Raw genomic sequence first — 26,299 nt, 5'->3', positions numbered from 1 at the left:
ATATAACTCCGATTGTATTCGTCTGAAAGAAGAAAGTCATATACACCTAAGATGGCTTGAGGGTGAGTAAATAATGAGATCATTTTCATTTTAAAGTGATCTACTCCTTTAACTTGATGTCAAACTGAAGCCCTTTTCAAATCTGTCCTTAAATCCACAGGTTGAGATCCAGACAAGAGTTCAACAAGAGTCCACAGCAATTATAAATAAGACAGATAAGCATTAAAGCAGGAATAACAAGCAATGATTCATTCACTATTCTCCTTATTACTCCACTAATATAGCCACTTGTGGAAAAAAAATGTGCAAGTGAATTCGGACACTGCGCCTGAAGGGCTGCCGCTTTTGCATAGTTTATGCTTGCTGAAAATCATTTGAAACTGTCAGCTCCAGTAGTAAGATGAAAATATTTATCTTGAACTCTGTCATAGAAACTATGTATAAACATTATTAAACAATTTAATAATCAATTAAAAAGGAATTTATACCTTGATGATATTGTGCAGTCGCCATATTGGACCAGCAGTTTGGAAAATGGATGGATGGATGATTCAGTTGCGGGCGCCATCTTCTGATCAAATGCGATAATTAATTCAGTGCACGACTCTCACAGTGCATTATGGGTATTCTCTAGCCGTTGAGTGTACATTGGTTGTACACTCGTTATTGTGCTGCATTATGGGATGGAATAAGTGCACTATGGTATTGGACACTCATACAAAATGCATGTCCCCTCAAATAGTTCCCTATTTAAGGATATAGGGGCGATTTCAGACACAGCCTGACTGACTGGCTATGCTGTGCTTTTATGTGAGTCCAAACACCCAGTTAATGAGCAGCAGGTGTGTCCAATTAGCACTCGGCGTGTGAGTGCAGGGCTGAAATCTCCCCCTAAACCCCCAACCACTATTCCCTACGTTAGTCAACTAATACAGTTCACTTGAAGGAGTGAATGAAAATGAGTGAGCGAATTCAGACAGATGTTGAGTGTATATCGTCTGTACATTCGTTATTGCAGTGCAATGTGGGATAGAATGAGTGCACTCGATAACGTCCACTATGGTTTCGGACACCACTACAAATGGCTGTCCCCTCAAATAATGCCCTATTTGAGGGTAAAGGGGGCAATTTCGTATTCAGCCCAGGTGAGTGAAAGCGTGAGAGGAGCTGCATGCAAAGTGCACATGTCAAAATAATTTATTATTATAGCACAAGCCCTGAACCTATAAGGACAATTTCTGATCTTCTGCTAAATAGTTGCCTATGCAAAGAGGAAATTTAACTGAAATAAACAGGGTGCACCAGTTTCACCAACAGCACCACATAACAATTTACAACCATACAATATAAACACTAAAGAAAGCCAATACCCCTACTGATTTTAAATTAAACTTAAATAAAACAATTTGCATAGCCTCATAAATCTCCATTATTTGGTAACATTTACTGCCCAGCGAGCGGGACTGGTCAGATTCGATCAGAACAGAAAAGTTTCACCAATTAAGCAATAAGCAATGGGAACAATATTATTCTAAAACTTGCCTAGGTGATTTGTTAAACTCATAAAACTAGTACATTTAGTGGAGATAGTACAACTGAAGTACAAAATACAGTAAATACAGTAAAGTAAAATTAAAGTATTATTAGCATTATAAGTATTATTCATGCACCACACAACTTTTCTGAAGGGAATACATCATTTGAAAAAAAATGTATTACAACAGTGCATGCTTTTCTGTTATATATTATTTTGTTGTTTTATATTGTTTGTAGTTACAGCGAGCATTTGCATTTCACAGCAAAGGGGTTTTAAAGGTCTAGCATCCTCTTATGCACAGAACCACTGAAAGCGCAGAGCAGATGCATCCTCGGGAGCGTCAGGTAACCATAGAAACAGACTCAACTTATGCTGCTGATGCTGCAAAACCTCCGCCCACTGGTAAACATCACAATAAACACTCCAGTTTTTTTACAGCACCGTTTGCATAAAATGTTTGCGTGGATTTATTAACCTCTTTATGCCAAGCATTGGTCTAAAGCATGAACTTAAGGAGCAGGCACTTGTCGTTCAGGGAACAGATAATAAAGAACAGATGGTCGCTTCAGTAGTCAGATTAAGCACGCAAAGCCGTGACGGGACTGTGACAGTCTGGGAAAGATGTTAAACGAGTTTCAGTGCTTTGAATTCACCTGGAGAGCTGTTTTGAAAACCCACCGGGACAAACAAAATCTTTCCAGTCTGAAGTGGAACTTTGTAAAGTAAGTTAATGGCTTCATATCTTTTTTTTTTTTTTTTTTTTGTCATGTCCATCACCTGGATTCTAGAAAAAGCATTAATTCAGAGATTTCATTTGATAGAGAAGACGTTTCTCGTTACAATCGATGGCTGAGAGCTGATATCAGCTTAAAAGGTTAGTCATAAATCGTGAATAATACTAAAAATAGTCATCAGAATCATTTTGCATCTTTACTAGGTGACAGTGGATTTATCAATACTGCGCTCATGTCATATATCATATTTATCGAGCTGATGGGCTGTCACTGGGAAAGATAAATTCACTGAATTAACCGAGCTCATATTCCTGGCCTAGGCCTTTTATAACACATTTAATATGTGGTTCAATATTTTTGTGCAGGAAGTGGCTTTTTAGCCATAATTTCTTTAAAACAAAGAATTGCCTGGATTGGAGTCCTAAAGCATATGCTTACCCTCAACATTACTCCGGACGGAGTGTGAAAGCACACAATAAATTCACAAGTTTGAGTGCTTCAAGAAATGATTAACCATATATAAAAGCATTTGGATAATTGGATTGATTCAAAAATCAATAGTGTGATCATATGAATAGCCATTAACAGCTACTTCATCATGTTCTCCTCAGCGCCTTTTTAACCTGGAATCTTTCTCTCATTCTTAAGGTCCGGGTAATGTTTTTTTGCTGATTCGGTCTCTTATGAATGTGGGCTGAAGCAATATTCAGCTGCATGCTAATGTGGAATGTTATTTTATACTGGATGGAAATGTGATTATCACAGTTAAGGTTGAGCATCAGGTGGTAAAAGAGCGCCCATATATTGGCTTCTCTGTTGCTATCAAAATGCTGATAGCAATTTCTTTATGAACTGTCAGTCAAGGTTTTGCAAATGGATTTTTGAATGAGCCCAGCATGTGATATTTTGCTCAAAACATTTCAGATATTGTACTATTATCTGAATAGAGCCTTATATAAAATGCCTATGGTTTTGCCAGGCAAAGCATCTGGATGAGAAGGCCCACATCAATGAATTACAATACATCACATAGGCTGAATGATATTGAATTTAATGGACTTATGTCAGAAACACCATTAATGTCTATATCTAGTTAAAGGTTACTACTCAGCTCTTGAGAGGGGATTAGACTGCCAGTGCTGCAAGGCTGTCCAAATAGCAGGTTAATCATGATTTATCTTTAGGACTTTTGTGGCATTTATTCTTTCTGACTTGCCAATGCTCTTCTTTCTGGTTTGATTACTGGACACAAATGGGAGCACTGAGGATTATTCAGAGAAATGAGTTGAACTGAATTTGAACAGTTGCATTCTGATCAGAGTCTGTTGTAAATGTATTTATGATGTACTTAAAGATCTCTACCAATGATTCTCAACCCTGGTTCTGGAGGCCCCCCAACAGATTTAGCTAATCTTCCTCTTAGTAGAGCTCTCCATGTCCTGAAATTAGTGTCATTGAGTGTCAAATGATACATCAGTTATTTGAGAACCACTCAACTCTACAGTACATTTACATTTATTCATTTAGCAGAGGCTTTTATCCAAAGCGACTTGGATCACAGTACCAATGAGGAACATCACAAGCAATCTCTAGAAAAAAAACCTGTGCACCTCAGAGTAAAGTAGTATTAGTAATACTGTTATAGTATTGTGGCTATACTATTATAACCACAATAATAATCACATTGTGACATAGAAAAATATAAATTACAAGAAAGAAAATTCACAATTACCTTTTATTTTTCTGAGACAGAAACAAGCTTTTATTTAGATATATATATATATTATTAAAAAATATATATAAAAGACATTTTAATAAAATAAAATACTAAATAAGTATAAACTTAAGTGCTGTAGCAAGTTTTTGTATATAGCTTATTAAAAGCTGTCCTGTCTGACATTTTCTATTTATTTATTTATTTTTTCTTATTTTTTATTTTTTTTGCATCCTACATCTCTGCAAATATTCCTGTAGCTCAAACAGTAGAGCGTTGGTGCTTGCAACACCAAGGTCATGGGTTCGATTCCCAGGGAAAGCAAGAACTGAGAACTGATACGAATGTAAAATCGTCCCCTTGGAATTATAAGGTTCTATCTGACATTTTTGTCAAAATTTAGTTATTCACATATTCTTATTCTGTGACCACTTCTTTACATTATGTGATGTTTTTTAAGTTGTGTACATTTTGGAATTTTTTATTTAGAAAATAAAAAGGTTCTTTCTACACAGTCGAATGGAATGCAAAAACTTTAAAGCTCAATATCTCAAAACTGCTCAGAACGCAGATAGAACCTTATAATTCCAAGGGGACGAAATGTGTCCCTTGAAATGCAATGTAAATCGCTTTGGATAAATGTAAATATACTGCATATTTGAAAGGTACAGCTCCAGTTCATTACAAACCTAGTTGTCTTTCTTAACATTGTGATGTGATGAACTGTTTAAGGCCTCTCTTTTGTAACTACTAAACCGTCTTGTAGGTAATGAGGGTCACTGAAGATGGTTAAGATGCATATATTGATTATTGTCTGTTTTGTGCAAGTGCGAGCAGCTTACTTGTTATCCAGGCTGAATGCTGTAGCATTAGGCCTCTTTTGTAGCTCTTGTTAGCCCAACCTTAACCATCATGCCTCAATCAATCAGGTTATTTTTAATACTTTGGAGCCATATAAAAAAAAAAAAAAATCAACTTTGCTTTTGCATTTAGCCTCTTAGTGTAAAGCAACACTTCACTCTTTTGGCACAGAAGTGCCCTTTCTTCAGGTCTCCTTATTCCTTCGGAGAAGAAATAATTAGCTTCTGATTGCGCTATGATTAACAGCCCCACTTCCAGAGTGACTATTCCAAGCTCCATAGAAAAATATGCTTTCTGTACAGTGAGATAATATCTGTCCAAACAGATTAAGGATGTGTCCAACCAGCATGTCCGCTCTTCGGCGGGAGACCCTTTGCTCTAATTAAAGTCACATACTTTTGGAGAAAATGAGGTATTTGCATAATTACATTACACAGCAGTGGCTGTTAATTTCTGATACACTTTGAAATGCCAAAGCTCGAAGGAACATAATTAGAAATCGGAAGTTGACCGATTTCTTTCAGTGTCCATTATATAGTCTTGCTTCAGTGTGTTGCCTCATTCCACTTGCCTTTGTTGAGTTGGAGCATAATGTCATCATTTCTCCCATCAGTGTTCAAGCTGTTTTCAGGGTGTCTTGGCTTTGAACTGCTGAATCTGAGCTTTCTCTTGTCCCTGTGGCATCCATCTGCCAGTAGACAACGTGGTGATAGTGCAGTCTTGCCTCTGGCTCCACGCACAGGAAGACTCTCAGTTCTTCATATCTGTCAGCCTTCCATCTATACGCTTTGATCACGCAGCTCTGGGATAGATATCACTTCTCTGTCGAGGGGACACAGTTCCTTGACTGATATAAAAAGGGGGTTTGGACATGCAGATCCACTCGTTGAAGAATCAATGCTAAGCTTGTGTCAATTTTTATTTAAATCTGATGAATCTGGTTCGAAAGATTAGCTAACTTTCTCTGCCATGGTCGGGATACACACAATACAGTGGCTACAGAGAGAACTTAGACACTTTAGCTTCTCTCAGATGACAAAATGTAATTTTCTTCTCAACTTCGTTCACGGGAGCCACCACACAGAGAGTTTCAAATTGTTCTTAAAGTTTTATAATAAACTTTACTCACGTTTTATCACTGTAAATGAGTCCTCCATTTATCTGAGTTCTTGACATCCACCCTATATTTTTGACTGCCCACCCGCTCCCGCAAGATTTGCATTGGGTGCCGCGGGAGCCCAATCCCAATGCAGCATTCTAATATATAGTTCAAACTTAAGATATAAATGGTTTAAACACTTTCTGGTTGTCAAATCAGATTATTTCTAAATCTAATCAGGCTTGACGTGACAGATTTGTCTGTCCAACATAATCAGTCACAAATCACAGTCAGAAGAGTTCTCGATATTTGCACAGCATCAAATGTTTATATTCTAGAAACAGGATGTTACTGTCAATCACAAACCTCTTAGTCCCTCCTCCCTTATTCAGCTTATCCAATGAGAATGTCTCATCACATTCAAAGAAAATGAGTCATTGTCTATTGGTTATTCTTGCCATCATTCACAGATGAAGACATGGGAATTTTGAAGCTGCAGAGATATCTACATATCACTATACTTTTATCTGCCTTACAAGCTGTCTGATTTAACTCCTTTTTGTGGATGACATGGAGGGATCAGGTTGCGGAAAGAGTGTGAGACATAAAGGGAATATTTTATTTAGTACTGTCACTTGCTGTTTTTACCCTAGGGAAGCTCAAGCTTTGCTAACATCACATGTGGTCAGATGTGAGATATGAGCGTGTAAGTAACAAAACAAGTAGATGAAAACATCAACAGGTTTTTGCTGCTTTTATTCTATGTTTGTTAGAGTTGAAACCTTTTATATGCTAAAGTACTCTAAATTGGACCAAAAATACAGATGACTCATCTTGCACTAAAGGGCGTGTTTGATTTCTTTCCCCCAATCAGACTCCCTTGAATGAGAATGTCCCTCCTCCTAATAGCACCTGTCACAAGCAATAACAAGTAGCAACTCATGGTTCACAGTTGCGATTAGGGCTGCACGATTTGTAGTTTAAGCATCGATATCGCGATGTACGAATCCACGATAGTCACATCGCAGGATGTGCGATGTAGGCTGTCATAGTTGATCCGTTATATAACCGTCCGGGCCAGCAGCTGCTCCCCGCCCTTGACGAATGTGATTCGCGGATTAATTGCACAGCTTAACCATCATAGAGTGAAAGTTTATCATTTGCACGTGTTTTTAAGTCCTGTCAGTTTAACAGGGCGCATATAAGAACGAGCAGAGCGAGAGCGAGAAAGCCCCGGCCGCGCGGGCGCACTCACCTTCACCGTCTTCAAACAACAGAGCGCTGTCTTGCTCGCTCTCTCCCTCGCGCATATTAATCAAAATCAATTGACACGATGGTGTCGAAAAAAATCCAGTGATGAAATGTTTTCTGTGTAGTCAAATCTTGTGCGATATCCTAAACTGCCAAGATAATTACACAATGGGTGCCGCACGTACACGTCCGATTCGCGAACTAATGATTCCTTTGAACCGATTCAATTTAATGAATGGTTTAAACAACTGACCTGTCCAACACTGAACTCACGAGACGTCTGAATTGGTGTATAAAAAAAAAAAAAATCTGTAACACTTTACAATAATGTTATATTTATTAAACTATTTAATTACATTAGTTAACATTTACTATTACAAAACTGCACTTCTACAACATTGTTAATTTCAACATTTAGGCTATAGCCTTCATTGTTGAAATCAAAAGTTGTACAGTATTTGTTAACATAGTTAATGCACTGTGAAGTAGCCTATACCAAACAATGAACAACTGTGTTTTTATAAACTAAGATAAACAAAGATTAATAAATATAGTAACAAAAGTATTGCTCATGGTAAGTTCATGTTAGTTAATATGTTAACAATTCAAACCATATCCTAAAGTTACAAACAAATAATTTACTCTAATTTAAATAATACTCTGATGTTTAAATCATTTAAAATGAGAATGTAAGTGTGCTCACTCCATTTTTGTTTGTAAGAAAAAATTAGATTAGATTTCATAACGCAATATATATCGCAGAAAAATAAAATATCGCAATGTCATTTTTTCCCAATATCGTGCAACCCTAGTCGCGATGCTAATCGGCATTAAAAAAGAACAAGCTATTTGACATTTTAGTGTTTAAAAAAAAACAAAAAAAACAAACATAAGACCTCTCATGTGATTTGTGCTGTGATAAAACTAAGAACATATCATAAAGAAAAAAAAAATGTTAGTTTTAAAATGTTAAGTTCAACATATCTGGTCTTCCAGATATTGGAATGGCATTTCACAAGTGTCAATAGATAAAATGCAATAACATTTAATTTAAATGTACATTTTGTAATGATTTGTACACTACCAATACTTTCCACACAAGGTATGGGGCTTTCTGTTGTTTTACACTTCTATATGTATTAGAATATTTATTTTTTATTATATATTTATTATCAGTATAAAATTAGATGCACCAATTTATAAAATAATAAGGTGCAAATACAGTAAGCAGAACCTCATTAAACTGGTTTGGTTTGAACTTAAGCAGCATTGAGGTATAGAGAATGGTACCATCATTAAGATCAAAACAGCTGCCTGAGCCAATCAGAAGGAACATTACTGAGGTGTATGAGTCTGGAAGTTATTCATTACAAAGGGGCAAATATCATGTACTAAATATAGGTGTGTAGTGTGTACTTATTTTTTTTCCCACAGAGCACAATTGAACTGAAGACATTCTTGTTGAAATAAATATTTCAAAGTCATATTACATTTTGCCATCAAAAGTGTCCAAACTTTCGGTATCAATATGCCCATTTATGTTGAAAAAGGAGTAAACATACTTTTTGACTCCACAACATTTATTTAGAATATCCTGTCAGGTCAATTAGGCAGTGGCTTTATCACAAGGTTACAACATACCACACCAGTTTCAAGACAACTGGGTTTGTGGAAACACTGTATATATACCTACAGTAGTAGCACACATGAATAAATGTAGTTAGATGAGTGGTCTTATGTATTTTGAAAGGTCATCGCTATTGACGTATTGTAATTCAGACCAATTTATATTCTACTAAAGGTATAGACTGTAGATCCTGTAAAATCAAATCAAAATGGGAATTGTCTGCCTGTGGTAAGAGGCCATTAAAGCCATGTCTATGACTGAGCTACAGACTGATTTATAGCACAAGTGCTCATTGTTACGTTAAAGAGATAGATTACTCAAAAATAGAGATTCTGCCATAATTTACTCACCCTCATGTTGTTCCAAACTTGTATGAATTTTTTTCTGGGGAACATAAAAGAAGATATTTGAGAAATGATACAATGGCAGTCAATGGACACCAAAACTGGTTACAAATGTTCTTCATAATATAATTTTGTGTTTGACGTGAGGGTGAGTAAATGATGACAGAATTACCCTTTAACAATCGATTGCTGTCAAGTCAAATTCAACATCATTTTTTTCTGTAAAAAAAAAAAAAAAAAAAATCAATTCAAAGTGAAGGCAAATGCAATTCAATTTCAGTCTCCACAACTAGCAAAAGTGGGTGTAACACACCTGACAAAAACCTCAAGTGACTATGACAAGTGGAGCAGCCTGTTACTGCCCTCCTTGCCACTCGTGGTGAGAGATTTGAGGGCAATGATTCTTCCAGGCAAGCAGTCCAAGATTGAGAGCACACAGGAAAGGAGAGTCAAATGTGACTGCTCATTAGTTTGACTAGCCTCATGCAGGCAGGTAGAGCAGAGAGCTGGCCATTTTACTGAAGTTGATTCCCTGGGGGCAGAACGATGCCAAGCTGTAGGAGAAATCCATGGTTCTGCAGGGTTGTGAAGGAGCCCTGAAACTACATTTAAATCTTGAGCCACTCAATGTATGTCATACTCACTGGAGGTTTTCTCATTTTGTATTCTATGCATGAGTTCCTTATCAGTTTCACAACTATTGCAGATGCTTTTTATTCCTCCACAGGAGCTATACCTATAAGTTAAATGAATAACTCACCCAAAAATAAAAATTATGTCATTATTTACTCACCCTTATGGCATTCCAAACTTGTATGCTGCTATTTTTAAGAATTGTTCCAAAGCTCTTGTCCATACAACAACAGTTCATAGTAACAGTGTTTTTCGATCCAGTTCTCATCCTGATGTGACTGCATTTCTGCTGAACTATCACACTTAACCACACAGTTTGGGTCCTATTGTTCATTTTAAATTCTAATAGTGTCTTATATGTACAAGTTAGTTATAATGCTTGCTGAATCTTATGACTGAATTATATTTCACCTGAGTTGTGAATGTGATTTTGCAGTCTGTATTGAATGTGAATTTTGTGTTTTAGTAAATATGAATCATTGTCTGGTCAGCTGAGATTTTGGTATAGATATAAAGGTGATTTTTCGGTAGTTCTACAGCACACCTTGAGTGTATATTATATTAGCACCATTTGCTGTTTGCTTTTGGGATCTTCGGGCAAACTGTGACATCAGACTTAACAACCGGAGTAAGTCTTCACAGCTCTTCATGCAAAAACATTTAAAAAAAACAAAAAAACAATGCGAACAGTCCAATTTGTGAACAAATGACTCTTAAGAGCTGGTTCTTTTCAAGTGAATCAACAACATACTGTTCAAGTAGGGGTGGACGAGGGCATAATATGGCAAAAATATCATTGTACCACAAATACAAGTGTAAATATCACAATATCATCAGGCTTTTAAAGCACATGTAAATATTAAACTTTTTGATTGCAAAGAACTGCAGTGTCAGGTGAGAGTAACGCTACCGCTGTGTTGCTAAATTATTTGAATGAATTTTGTGTTGTACAGTATGTTTGGACGGAGGCGCCAGAACTACAACTGAACTGAGCTTCCCATAATGTTTACACGTGAGGTCAGTAGGCGGACTTTTGCGGCTGGTCGAATGCGTTTACACTATGAAAACAATCCGGTCAAATGCGTTTTTGATTACCTCTGGAAGTGGTCCAAAGTGGACAAGCTCAAAAGGTTTTAAACCCCGTTAACACCTGTATTTAGCATTGTCCACTTGTGATCTGATCGACCAAAACACATCTTAAAGGGATAGTTCACCCAAAAATGAAAATTCTGTCATCATAGACTCACCCTCAAGTTGTTTCAAACCTGTATGAATTTCTTTTTTCTGCTGAACACAAAAGAAGATATTTTGAAAAATGTTTGTAACCAAACAGTTGATGTGTCCATTTACTTCCATAGTATTTTTTTTTCCTACTATGGAAGTAAATGGACACATCAACTGTTTGGTTACAGACATTTTTCAAAATATCTTCTTTTGTGTTCAGCAGAAAAAAGAAATTCATACAGGTTTGAAACAACTTGAGGGTGAGTATATGATGACAGAATTTGTATTTTTGGGTGAACTATCCCTTTAATACCAGGTGTAAACAGGCCTGACAGAATGTGCACTGTACAGTACTACGATATTCCTTCAAATAGCAGATCGTGGAGACATTTTTATCGTTCACGATCTAAAATCATGATATCGCACACCCATACGTGCAAGTAGTGTGGCCAGATTCTTGTCTGAATCAGTCTGCAACACGGCCCTGTATAATTTAGAATGTTTCATATGTAAGCAAAATGGCCATTCTAACTAAATATACTCAAATGTATCAGAATCTTATTGAGAGTTTATGAATCAGAATTTGATTCCAATCAGAAAATCTGTATCGACACCCAGCCCTAATGGTGATTATATGACAAAATCATAATGATTCTTCAAAAACATGAGAGTGAGTGAATGAATGAAGGAAAAAAAAAATTGGGTTATCTGTCAATGTATTGCTAGAAAATATGCTATATGTTTCTTACAGACTGTTTCAAAAATAAATTTTACAAACATGCTGTTTTTGCAACATGCTTATACTGCACTGTACATATTTGCTTACAGACATCAAAACTTGCAGTTCAAAGATCCAGAAAAGCTTCAGACTGAAGAAAAGCATCAAGTGGCTAAATAAAGAAACAGTCAAGGTTGAAGAAAGACATGAGAAAACTAGTTATCATTGCCTTCCTGCTCAGCTGTGTAATAGATGGCACCATCTATGGCCAAGTAACTTGCCGCAGAGCCACGTCTCGTGAATGGCACACTCAGCCAAAGAACATCAGCGTGAGGTGGACCCTCATGGAGAACACCTGCAGCAACTTGACCCAGTGCTGGAACAGACAAACAGAAACAAATGGATACTTGTGGACAACTGGGCCATATCGCTTTCCTCAGCTTTGCCCACTGGAACTTCAACTTGGAGATGTGATGTTTGTTTCCGCTGACAGAACGTTGGAACAATATGGTATCCTCCTAATCAAAGTGTCCAAAGAGGAGTTTGAAAACTGCTTGATCTTAGAGCCAAGAAAGGAGCAGTTGGTGTTCGCCAACAGTATTAATGGTACTTTGCAAGTGGAATCGAAGTGGCTGGCGTACGGTATGAATTACTTCACGGTCGTTCATAGAGGCAATAGTCATCTGTGTAGGCTTGGCCTACGCATTGCACTTCTGGTAAAGCCTCAGCACTGCCAGAGCTCACCTCTTCTTCGTCTGTGTTCGGGTAAAGGTAAATGCAAAGCTACATTTAAGGACGATTCATTTAGCTGTCAGTGCCACAAACAATTTTCTGGACATTATTGTGAGAACATTGATGGATGCTATGAACAGCCCTGTTTAAACGGAGGCACCTGCGTGAACAAGAGAACTGCCTACACAGATCTCCCACCTTACGAATGTCTTTGTCTCGCTCCATTCACAGGTGAGGAATTCTAGTTTACTCTGCAGAAGTGAACATTTGTCTGTTGTTTAGTAAATATAATTGTAGTAACTTGAAATATGCGGCAATGCAGGCTCAATACAAGTTAAGCCACTGGTGGCATTTAAAGCAAAACTTGCAGTTACAGTTATGCACTTACAATCTTTTTCAAATCATTCAAACAAGGCTTTGTCAAATCAATATTTAAAATGGTCTTGGCATTTTTTTTCTAGTTGTATTCTTGCAAATGAACATTTATATGAATTTTGATTAATTTTAATACTTCCTAACATTCAAATTGTAACTTTGCATCCTGTTTGCTACCTTAAATCAAATTCAGAAATGTATAAGGCATTCTCAATAAAATGTAGAATGGTGCACAACCCTGCAGTTTAACCTGCCATTTTAACCTTCAACTTTTTATATTTAAAATTATATAATTATTAAAATTATATTTTGTTGTAATCAAAATTATGCCACCAAATACTAGTCGACTGAGCTTAATGTGAGCTTAACATCCGTTTAATGCAGAGTTCATTGTGAATCCATGCTGACCTTTCAATCATAATGGATGGGGGAGGTTTAATGGGTGTCCACCTACAGAGAACAGCCTAGTTTCTTTGAAGACACTTATTTATTATGTATCTGTTATAATTGCAAGCGCTCCACATTTAGCACCGTGCAATTATTTCAAAACCAGAGCCCCTATGGACAATTTATTTGAATAGGCATTTTTAAAATGACTTTATCCCATTTAGGCATTTTCTTTTTCCCTGTCTTGCTTGTCAATAAAATTGGCATCCGAATGTTGTTTAAATGTTGGTCTCTTGGTGAGCACCAAGGAGAGTTGAGTATTTAAAGTGGTGTAATGTTGTCAAACTAGCTAATGTGGTTTGTTTTTATGTCTGCTGAATAATTCATTCTACTTCTATGAGAAGCACTAGAGGCGTTCCCTAGAGACCACTGGGTACCATGTTATCACAACTAGGCCAGAGTGGTCTGAATCAGATTAAAGCAGAGAACTGAAACTTATCACAGATGGTAAATATATAGCCTATATTTATATATATATAAATATTTACAGGGGTGCACATAAGTGTGCAGGTGCGCATGTGAGACCAAAATAATAAATGTGCTGGGTAAATAAGTCGAGACCACTCATTAGCGTACCGACATGGTTTTGACAGCTGTTAATGCAAAATCACAGTTTTAGATCAACTAACTATGATTTCCATTTGAACTGAATGCATAATAAATCTGCCAGTTTCAGTGCATAAACTTACTTCCTGGCAACCCGCCCAAATAAAAGCTTGCTGATTTAGGTTTGAAAATCTTACATTGAATCTACAGGGTGGGCCATTTATATGGATACACCGTAATAACATGGGAATGGTTGGTGATATTAAAGTCCTGTTTGTGGCACATTAGTATATGTGAGGGGGCAAACTCCTCAAGATGGGTGGTGTGTACTAATATATACTAATGTGCCACAAACAGGACTTTAATATCACCAACCATTCCCATGTTATTACAGTGTATCCATATAAATGGCCCACCCTGTACATTGAAAATGTACTGTACGGAGCCCCTAAACTAAAGGGACGTGGTGGTGGAAAAAATTTAGGATGAGATAATTTTTTTATTAAATCTTTTTCAAATCTTTTTTTAATATAGGCTAAATGGATCTCTATGAGCAGGCGGCTGAGACAAGTTCGAAGGGACCGTCTGCAAAGTGCAATATAACCCAAAAAACGACTACAGCATCAACTCATAGTTAAAAATACAAAAATAGTCATTAACTTCAATGTTACAAACTGTAGTGCCACCCAATTGGCTTTACACATCAATGGTGACCCACTGGTCATACTACACTGCTTTTGCACATTTTATATTATGAAAAATATTCAATAACTTTACTGTAACACACCAAATTTCATTCACACATCACTGCTCTAATGTTGGTTATACAACACTTAGTTTGTGAAGTAATTGCACATAAAAATAAGTAGGCCTATATTCTTTACACAAATTATATTGGTACAGTATGCAGCTAACATAATAGTTACAACCATAGGTTTTGCATTATATTTGCTTACTGAATTTGATGGCATTGCACTATAACAGTGTGAAGTTATTGAATATTTTTTGTCATTGAATAACAAAAAGTTATTGATTTTATTTTATAATAAATTATCATAAAAATTTTTTTTTTTTTTTTATCAAACTAAGTATTGTAGTATAACCAGCAGGACAGCAGTGATGTGTGAACTGAATTTGGTGACAGTACAGTGTGTCACAGTGAAGCTATTGAATATGTTTAATAATATAAAATGTGCAGAAGGGTTACTGTGATTGTAAATAGGTGTCCTTTGTGTTTTAAAAAGGTTTAGCTCAAGAATATTGATCCGGTAAGTTCGAATAGCCTTGCCAATTTCACTGAACTCCTTAGGTTAAGCACTGACTGCATTTCTTTATATTTGAGTCCAAGTTCAAACACTATGAAACGCTCCATTAACGTATGGAGCTCTTAAACACTGCCAGCGGGACATTAAACAGGAAGTGTCTGTCCAAGCTCAAAACAGGTTTTGCGTGGGGAACGCAAATAACTTTGCGAGGGAACACAAACGTTTTGCGTGGGAACGCAAATAACTTTGCGAGGGAAAAAATTATCCCATCCTAAAAAATTTTCCACCACCACGTCCCTTTAGGGGCTCCGTAAAAATGTAAATATTAGCATTGTATTTTTAAGTGCACTATAAAATAATTGTATTTTTATTTAGGCCTAATACTCCTTTTTTTTAAATATAGCCTAATAGTATTATCACACTTTATTTATTTTTTATTTTATTAAAAAAAATAAAGTAAATAAAGTGAAATAACGCTACAATTATTATTATTTTTCATATAGTCATATTAAATAGGTCACACTCCACTACAGTGTGAGCACCAAACCAGACTGAAAAACCTATGTGCACCCCTGTATATAGATAGAAAGCAACAACATGCCACTCAGATCCGTCTACCCCAAGGGTTTAATTTCTAATTGTACTCTTTCATTTGAAAACAAAATAATTAATTAAATATAATCATTATTACAGAAATCGAGGTCCACCCAACACACAATCTCACTCCTGTGGGCAACATTTTGAAGTTAGCCTAAATTCATCTGGTGCACGATGAGAGTTCAAACCGATCATTTATCATTTAACCAGTTTTAACTGATTACATCTAAAATGTAGGCCTATTGACACCAAGATGAAATCGCAAAATTAAGAAGAGCATTCAACAAATGTGTTGAGATAAAATTAATATTTTCTGCCATCTATCAATCTATGGTCAAGAGAAAAAAATAAGGATGTGAGGGGTATCTTACTCTAATCAATGTTTCTTTATTCAAAACAGTTGTACTTTAGTTTTTCCATTACCATTTTCCATTTACTGTTATGATTGGCTAACCTTTTCACACCTAACATAGGCTACTTACTTACTACCTAGCCTCTTCATTCAATAACATCATCCTGTTCATAATATGATCCCCTTAAAAAGCAGATAGATAGATAGATAGATAGATAGATAGATAGATAGATAGATAGATAGATAGATAGATAGATAGATAGATAGATTTTCAAATTGCATTGCTGTCAAATCACCGGCTCAATTAAAAAAGCGTTGCCAAACACTATTGGGTTGTCTCGTGTCACATGACCAACGCGTTGCTGCGTGGTGCGCTTTAATGCAACGCTGGAATTTGAAAAAGCTGTTTAAACGCAACGATAGATAGTAACGTGAATAATTACTTAAATTTCACTCTACTCCTCACACAAAGCTATTACGAATTTAGAAGGCTTGTGACATTGCTCACCGTTTCATGGACTACTTTAATGGCACGGTTTTTTTTTTTTTTTTTTTTTTTTTTTTGGCATTTAAAATAACTACCCACTCAGGCCCGGATTGGCTAATCGGGAGCACCGGGAGAATTCCCGGTGGGCCGGTCTGTTTTATTGGCCAGGAGGGCCGGTGTTGTCATGGCACTGGGTTGAATGCTTTCCTTATAGGCTCCAGTCATAGCGCAGCCCCACTATTTTTTTTATTATTATTTTATCGTAGCCCCACAAAAAAATAAAAATAAAGTCACTTTGTTAGAGATGTGCGAAAAAAAAAGAGATACAAAACATGGATAATAGCCTATAGGCGCAAAGGCGGCGCTGAAAAGGCCATATCTCTAGAAACTCAAGCGGCCAAATAGCCTACGAGTCAGGGCCGTACCGACCATTGAGGTCTCCGAGGTCCGGACCTCGATCATTTTTCCTGAGTGTATAATGAACGTTGTGAAATAATTTCCTAATATTAACTGCTGCAATGATTCGCATATCGCGACAATAACCGACCTTATCATCTGAGCTGCTTCAGCACTCAAACACCGCTCGTCCGCAATGGCAAAATGTTTGAGATGACCGATCAAAGCAAGCGGGATTTATGTTCACAGAAGCGCGAGCCGCGGCCGCGCGCGAATCCCAACGCGACGCTTCACGAGATAAGGTGCAAGTGGCTAAACTAAACAGCTGTTTTACGATAGAAATTTTAAACGACCGACATAAATAATCGCTTTACAAAGACTGTATCAATCTAAGCTCATCTTCAGGAAGGGGAGATTTACAGGTAAAGATAAAGAGACTGAGAGAAGAAGAACGAGAGAAGGAGATGGAGATGAGAGAGGAGAGCAGGTAGAGCAATAGCCTATTGCATAATAATGAGAATAACTTTATTACAATGGATTCCTATTTAACACAGTCAGATGTTCTTTGCCAATGACAGTGGAAAAATAATATGCCCCCGAACCCCCTTGATCACTTTTGGGACCTCTGTATTTATAAAACCCTGTGTACTGATATCGCACTGAATAGAAAATTATATTTTTGAAAAATACGATGAATTACAAGGCTGTACAGAACAGTGCACTATTGCAGACTTAGGCTCAATCCCAATTCACCCCTTGCCCCTACCCCTCCGTTTTGCGCGTTCCCGTGAAGGGGTAGGGTTGTCTCGATTCTTTTTTGGTTGGAGGGGTAGGGGTAGGGGGAAGGGCCAGATAGCCCTTGAAAGATTGGGCCTTATATACTGAGGGTTTAATTACATTATTTTAATAGTCAGTTGGGAACTAAAGTGGGCCGGTCTAAGGCATGAAACTCCAGGGCTGAAAATGAGTCCCACTCCGGCCCTGTACCCACTTCATTGAAAGGCAAATACAATGCCAGGAAAATAATACTGCATTGAAGTGGGTATTTCTTTAATATGTGTTGATATTTAAATTTTTTGCAAAGGTCAAACCAGATTGCATATAGCCTATGAAGTTTTGTAAAATCAATATTTGTGTAGGCTAGTTATATCACTGAAGGTGATAGAGAATTATTGAATTCAGAAGGCAGAAATTTCTTCTGAAATCCTTTACATTATATAATTATCTAAACCATTTTGACACAAGGCATGCCAAAAAATCTGATAATGTACTGAATAATATGCATGGATTCAATATATCTAATGTCTATTTTCACACCAAAGGTGTCAACTGCTCTGAAATCATTGGATATCAGAATTGCAGAAAAGGGTGCAAGGAAGGAGCTTGTGTACAGGTCTCAACAACTTCCTACAGATGTGAATGTTTCACAGGATATACAGGCAAGTATACGGTTACAGTTTTTGATTAAAATCAGAATAATTTTAGAAAGCCTCTGTGAATTATGCACTTCGCAATAGAGTGATATTTCTTCTGAGGTCCAGTAATGCATGTTTAATTTTTTACTGTTTGGCTTCATTTGACTCATTATGTTTTGATAATGAGTCATGTGATTAATGATGGGTCATTTTGGGTGCCTTCACACAATGGCAGCACAATTATGCAAACTCAAATCTGAGTGAGGCTTTTTTTCTTTCTTTTTTTATCTCTACTCACATTAAGCTGTCTTTCCTAAGTGAAGAAGCGGATTTGAAAAATTGAACAATTGAAGCCTTCATATAAGAAAGTCTTTAGAAGATTCTTGGCGCATAAATGGCCAGTTATTTAATAAAGGCTTTAGCTGTGGCTTCATTTGAGTGATATGCTTAGGTTGATAAAACTCATGAATGGGGCCTTTCCTGTAGAAAAGCAATGGAAATAAAAAAATTATGCTGTGTCCTTTCCAGTCTGTTTATAAGGCACGGCCATGACAGGCGTTTGGAAAGTAATGAGTCTCATTTGCTTCTGTAAAACCATTGCTGGGCTAATGAGCATCTCACCCACAAATGTGTAACAAAAGTTTCATGGTCCCTTGGGCGTTCCTGATAATAACATCATGATAAAGACTCCAGTCTGAGGTCCAGGTGGCCTTTGCTTGTTGATTAATTGACTTTTGTGTAGCGGCTGTTTGTTCGAGCAGATAGCAGCCTCTAATGTCATGCCTACAGCTTTAATGTAGAAGAAAAATGTCTGGTTTGTCTGACACAGATTTAGGACTATCACAATCTATGATGAATTTTCACTTGAGATTAACCACTCATAGTAAACTGGCAAAGGAACACTTTGCAGTCTACATCAGGAAAACTGGCCTCTTTTGATTTTTCAAGGGTCTCAGACAAGGCAGCATTTATTTTTATTTTTTATATATCTTACACAAATATCAACTAACAACTAACTGTGATATTGTGAATTTTCAGCATAATTACTCCAGTCTTCATTGTCACATGATCCTTCCGAATCATTCTAAGTTGATTTGAAGTTGAACTATGTTTTTTTTTTTTATTATCAATTTAAAACCGTTGTGTTGCTTAATATTTTTGTGGAAACTGTGGTATGTTTCTTTTTCTTTGATGAATAAAATGTTCAAAAGAACAACATTTATTTGGTATCACTTTACAATAAGGTTGCATTTGTTAACATGAGTTAACTACTTTAGTTAACATGAACTAAGAATGAACTGCACTTTCTTAATGTTAGTTTCAACATTTACTAATACATTATTAAACTCAAAAGTTGTATTGGTTAACATTAGTTAAGGCACTGTGATCTTACATGAACAAACAATGAACAGCTGGATTTTTCTTAACTAACATTAATGAAAATTCATAAGTACTGTAACAAATGTTTTGCTCATTGTTAGTTCACCAATGTAAAGTGCTACCGATCGATTTAATGCAACCTTGAATAAAAGTATTAATTTTATTAAAATACTGACCCCAAACTATATACAGCGACGCACATGGCACCCTTTAGCGTCAATATGAGACGCAGATAAATATGGGCCAGAAGGCGCCTCCTAGCGGTCTAACCCTAACCCTACCCCAGACCTAAACCTACCCATAATCTGCGTCACATATTGACGCTAAAGGGTGCCATGTGCGTCGAATGTAGACGAAATTTCAAAAGCGTCAGTATATGACGCCTTGGGATGAGAATGCGTTGGTATAATTGTTGTTTTATATGGCTTAAGAGTCCAGCACTGCAGTAAGATGTGACAACTTTACAAGAAGCTCCATGTTTGCTTTTGTGTGAAGCTTGGAGATTAATTCTTCCGGAAGTTTTCTAAAATTCTTGTTCCATGAGCATGGTTTTGAGTATAAAATCTCTGTGTCTCATTTGCCTTTATCGCAGCCACATATTACTAATGATTCACCTCAATTTGATGGCAGATTACCACAAGAACTGTTGCACTGTGATCAGCACAGTCTCTCATTGCATATTCTTGGAGCACCTTGTAAGGAACTGAAAGTAACTGGTTTCCAGTTCTGCTCTGTTCGGGCACCCTGTGGGGCCAGCAGCTCTCTGACTTTGCTCAAGCTGTCACCCCATTAATCATAGTGAAGTTAACGGCTGGCCCGGTTCCCGACTGCCCTTACGGACCAGAGCCTACACACACATAATAATGAGGCCCACTCGTGGGACACTTCAAATGAGATTTTCTTTTGATTCCACTCTCCTGTGTACCTTATTCAGTCTGCCAGCGGTTTTTGTATCCGCATGTTACGAAATTAATAGGATATGCCCTATTGGGTACACTATTAATTTTGCTATTCACCTGCCCCATGGTTTTTGTGGAAATTCAAATCCTGTAATTGTCTCGTTTTTGAGTGTTTTTAATAGCAAGGTTGGCTTTTGATTTAGATGGGTTTATATCTCAAGGTAGTGCACAGCAGGGTGGCACTATCTGTTTCATATCACTGCTTTTATGATTTTCATCAACCTTCATGAAGTCATCAACCTTTATCAAACATTGAATCATGGTACCTATATGATGCATTACTATTTCAAAAACCTCCTGCAAGGGATGGTTGCCAATCAAAGGTACTGTAGTTCTTGTAAAAATAAAAGAATATGTTAAGCTGTCAAGAGCTTTTCATTTTCAATTTCCCATCGTGGATCCCTGAGAAACACTGCAGAGAGACGTACACTTAGAATGACGCCCAGTGGTGTGTCCTCAAAAGCAGTTGGGTGCCTCTGGGACGGATGACCTTTGCATCATCCCATGAGCTTAACACAGTGGAATATGCTTTTAAAAAAACTGAACGACAAAAAGAAAACGCAGTAACAAGGAAGATAAATGAGTTAGCTCCTGCTGAGGAACATGGAGGGGGGAGGGGGGAAGCAAAAGCAAACAGAGAACCACTAGGGAATAAAATCAAATCATGTTCACCTTGAACCTACAGTGCTGCATAGTCAAGTCTAAATTTAACCTGCGAGGAGCGGAAATCAGACTGATGTTCCAATCCAGAGTTACCTTAGAGGAACACGCAGCCTAGATGTTCTCGGTCCAAAACCTTCAGCCAGTATGATCAGGTTGCTTGTTTTATGGACGATGGGGACATAATTTGGGCCATTGAACCTTCACATTAGTGAAGCATCCAGAGAAGTGGAAGAGTGAAATGAGCTTTGTTCTAATTTTTCATCAGACCAAATGAGAGCCATGGGACGCCACGCTGAGACTTTCAGTACCGTTGATGTGCTGGAGCAATTGTCCCCTGTCATTGTAGTCGTAAAGTTTGAACATTTGTTCTCACTAAGCAGTCAGAAGCGTACAATTATTATGAACATGATTTGGAGCTAAAGATCAGCTGTCTTAAATCAGATTATTAGTGTATTTGAATAATATTTGAACTTGATTTTTTCAACAATAGTTTTTTTTTAAATTAATTTTAATATGCACTGGTAAACAGAAGAACATACTTTAAGAAAATAAGTGCTGATGTTTATTCATTTAATCGATCCCGAGAGGGAATCTGTTATTGCAAATCCCATTACAATTGTGATTTAATCATTGGCACAAACCCGGTGTTAAGATGAACATAATAAAGGTTAAGCAAAAGTAAAGAAAATCTCAAGTCAAACTACATAGGCTAAATCAAACAAAAAACTAATATCTGGAATAATTTTAGTATTTACACTTACTGTATTACACTAAAAGTTTTCCAGCAAGTGAGTTGTTGCATTTTGTGTGGCTGGATATAACTATAAAAAAGAAAAAAAAAAAAGAAAAAAAAAATGGAAGAACTGGTAATACAGTTTTTTGTATTTATTATATCTTTTAAATGTATTTATATAAAATAATTGGTTTCACTTTATTTTACAGTATGTGCACTTATGTGTACTTACACTTTACTTGCCTAAGAAAATACTGGGTAATATACGGTAACTACATGGGTTAAGGTTAGGTACAGGGATAGTACCTAGTTATTACCTAGTTATTGTAATTGCTAAAATAAGTACATAGTGTGTACATGGGGAACAGGACTGTAAAATAAAGTGCTATCAATTAATTATTTAACATTACAGCTTAAATCATTGCATGGAGTCTGTAGTTTTGGGTGTGTGTAATTTAAATTGGTTCTATATTTTATCCTAAATTTTGAAGAAAAAAAATGCATTCACAAAATTAAAGATTTATTCATCAAAGTTGTTACGCACGAATGCTTGACGGAAGCATGTGTTTTCATTCATTTTAATGATGATCATTTAATATCCATTCATTCTCAACAAATTCTTGCATTGCAGGTACTTACTGTGATCGAAAGAGGCTCCTCTGCGATTCAAACCCGTGCTGGAATGACGGTCGCTGTGAGGAGACTGCAAATGGATATGTTTGCACATGCCCAGGGGGTTTCACAGGCCTCAACTGTGAGACCACCACTGAGCTTGACAGCTTCTGCAAGTCTAACGGATGTCAACTGGACGAAGCCTGCACCATAGACAAACTTGTGAGGCCTTTTTCTTTTTTTCTACATTGCACCTAATGCTGTTTTTTTTTTGGGGGGGGGCCTGAGAGAATGTGATTAATTTGAAATGCCACATGCAAATTTCTGTGACACACCTGAAGCGGATCAGCCTGTGTCATGTTGAAGGTTACAATAACCATTAATAATTGTTTTGATAGCAGAATGGGCATGGCATATGTAATATTTTTTTATTGGACTGGAGCAAGTTGTTGCATATTCAGTATAGCATTATGGGACGTTTGTGCCATGTTCACTTAGAAATGTTTCCCCAGATTGTTACAGTTACAGTCTGGTGTTCATGATCCATTACTGTAATGAAGAGATGAATTTAGAAGAAATTGGGTCAGTGGCAGACTAATTGTCTTGTGTGACCTTCATTTACTTGGTAGTGAGATTCAGCACATGGGCCTGTCCATTGCAGATTCTCATGAGGCACCTTAGTCATTTGAGAGCATGGACAGTAAAGATAGACTTTAATCTCTCCCTAACACACATACACACACTCAGACACATTAAATTGATTTGTTTGACATTGATTTGGTCTGTCTGAGACATCCTCCTAAGAGAGCTCATCTGTATGAAAATGAAATAATCCTTCACGCCGCTCCAGAACTGCACCAATGCTTATCAGTGGGAGTCTCCGTATTACTTTCATCTGGGATTGTTCTCAGCTTCTATTACTCATCTTTGAACGACTGAGTCAGAAATAATATTGATGTCAGGATCGGTTAGTGAAAGTCGGAGAGCAGAACCAGCTAATGCCTTGTCTATTGTACTGCTTATTCAGCTCTGGATGCTCCAGTGCTGCTTATTTCTCAGGTTTGGCATGATCAGTTCCAAAGAAAAAATTATGTTCTAAGTCACTAATTTTGTTTGTCCTGTAGGCAGTCCAAGGTTACCGACAGGGTGCCTGTGCCTGTGCTGGTGCCAGAGCCGGTGTCCAATCTGGCCCCGTTCTGCACGTTTCCTCTCAAATAAAGGTGGTCTCAAACCAGGAAGCAATAACATCAGTCGTCACGGGACAGGATAATGTCCTCAACAAGTTTTTGAAACTTGATGAAAGCAGTGTTCAGTGTTGGGGGTAACGAGTTACAAAGTAACGGATTACAGTAACGATATTACTTTTTTGGGTAACGAAATAAAGTAACGCATTAACTACACTACTTTACTAGACTATAGGAACGCGCTTTCCTGCGTTACCCAAGCCATGTTTGCCTGCGTGTAAGCTCTGATCTGTTTGTGGTGCGTGTATGTCTGTCTGTGTGTGTGTGTGTGTGTGCGCGCGCTTGCACTGTTGTCATAGAGATCGATTTGAGTGACGTAGCTGCTGGTGCGAAGGGGAGCGGGAAATGGAGACAGGGGGTTTCGGCCAAAATTACTTTCAGTTTATTGCTCGAAAGGACAAAAATATTAGCGTGAAATGCACTCTATGCCCAGGCAGCAAGTACTGGCCATCGGGACTACCGGGAGATTCCCAGTGGGCTGACGTGCCTTTTGGGCCGACATCTCATACTTTTTTTTCTTTTTCTGTTTTTTTTGTTTTGTTGTCTTAACGGACCATAAAACTCATCATCGGCGGCCCATTCGTTTTGCTTAATTGGCGGCGCTTGGTTATAAGTGCGTGCCGGTGTAATGCATTAGTTAAAAAAGTCTGCGTCAGTTTTTTTTTTCCTGATAGCTGACCGGCCCATGAAACACCTTGGCCCATTGGATCTTTTCTTGATTGACACTGGGCTGGTCCAAACACATCTTTAAACACCTTCCCCTTTGGGCTTTGAGCGAGTGTGCAGTGTGTCAGTGTGTATCTGTCAAAATAGTCTGAGAGATGGAGAAGAAACGCAAGGAATGTGCAGAGAAATAGCGTGAAAAATAGACACAGGCCCTTCAAGCAGACGCTGTAAAATGTGTCAAAATGTTTTCAGGACAGAGATGAGAAAGTGTAGAGCCTGCGGTAAGCAGAACTAACAGTTACTTTCAAAACACTTAGGCTATGTCATGAGTGTAGGAACCCATTACCCAGTAACGCATTATTTCCACATCTGCATAGTTGACGATTACCGTAATTTACTATAAATTTAATGAGACGCGTTTGTAAACCATGTTTTCTGTCAAAATAAAAGATCATGTGCTTATATCTCTTTCAAGTATAGAAATTAGTACAAAACTAATTATGAAAGTTTCCTTTATTTTTCAGTGCATTTGTTTTACAATATATGTCTATTAGTGTGCTATTATTATTATGGCCAAAATGCCAGGGCAGATTTTTTTTGTCCCAGTCCAGCCCTGATTATGTGTCTACCACCGCGGACATTTGTCCTTTATCCAGTTGTTTGTGGATTGTACAGTGAGGCATAGGCCTATTTCTTTGTGCAGACATGGATATTGTTCTTTCATATGGTTTTACATGCCATTTTGTATAGGCTACATTTATAAACGCCATGCGGACAGGCTAAGTGATGATAGGGCTATGATGTTTGTCCGTATCTACAGGGTAAATTAAGAAATGGAAAAGTAAAGTAATAAGTAGTGAAGTTACTTTTCAAATGCAGTAACTAGTAAAGTAATCGCATTACAATTTACAGAAGTAACTAGTAACTAGTAACTAATTACTTTTTTGAGTAACTACCCCAACACTGGCAGTGTTGATGTTTGAGAAAAAGCGATCTGTATACCTACATCAGGGCTAATGTCACGTTGCCATAACAGGCCGTTCACGTATCACGTTTTTTCAAATGAAGGGGCGCAGCAAGCACGCTCATAATAGTTTTGCACCTATGTTCATGGTTGCATAGCAACGACAGACGGGAGCGCAAGCACTTGTGGAAAGTAGAAAGCGGTGCGGGCGCACTTTTTCACGCATTTTTAGACGCGATATGTGAATGGCCCCTTAAAGTGGTATCGGGTGCGGTTGTATCGGGGTAGTTTTACGAGTACATGAGCACAGTATCGGACCAAAACCCTAGTACTGGTATCGGTATCGGTGCATCCCTACATAAAACTAATTAAATTACTTTGAATTGGGGGTAGGCGATATGACCAAAATCCTATTTCACAATATGATACATTTTATTTCACGAGAACAATCATCGAGATATAGTTATTTTTTTATTTACAAAAATAAATGTTTGATATCAAAAATATGAATTAAACTAATTAAGTTTTTGAGGTACAATAGGTTTATTTAACGTGTAATTCAGAAATAGAACAGAAATGGAATAATCAAATGTGAAAATGAAATACTTAGGTCAAATAGCGTACCGCACGATATACGTCACCTTTTCTCATTAATATTCATTAAGCTAGCGACGGTTGCTAGGGGGGTCAAACTCGCGCGTGTCACTCATGCTAGACGCATGTA

At 37.3% G+C, this 26,299-nt stretch overlaps 1 protein-coding gene across 1 annotated transcript in view; it reads left to right on the top strand.

Moving 5' to 3' along the window:
* Positions 1-26,299, top strand: part of eys (eyes shut homolog) — a 292,650-nt gene that overhangs the window by 29,312 nt on the left and 237,039 nt on the right. The window contains exons 2-4 of the mRNA XM_084092742.1: positions 11,853-12,705; positions 18,262-18,378; positions 22,721-22,923. Of these exons, the coding sequence (XP_083948868.1) occupies positions 11,949-12,705; positions 18,262-18,378; positions 22,721-22,923 (1,077 nt within the window). The 5' untranslated portion in view covers positions 11,853-11,948. The remainder of the gene's footprint in view (positions 1-11,852; positions 12,706-18,261; positions 18,379-22,720; positions 22,924-26,299) is intronic.

This window comes from Abramis brama (assembly GCF_963993115.1).
Source record: "Abramis brama genome assembly, chromosome: 19".
NCBI classification, from domain to species: Eukaryota; Metazoa; Chordata; class Actinopteri; order Cypriniformes; family Leuciscidae; genus Abramis; species Abramis brama.
Note: the sequence above shows the minus strand (reverse complement) of the source record. Positions and strands in the feature narration are given on the sequence as shown.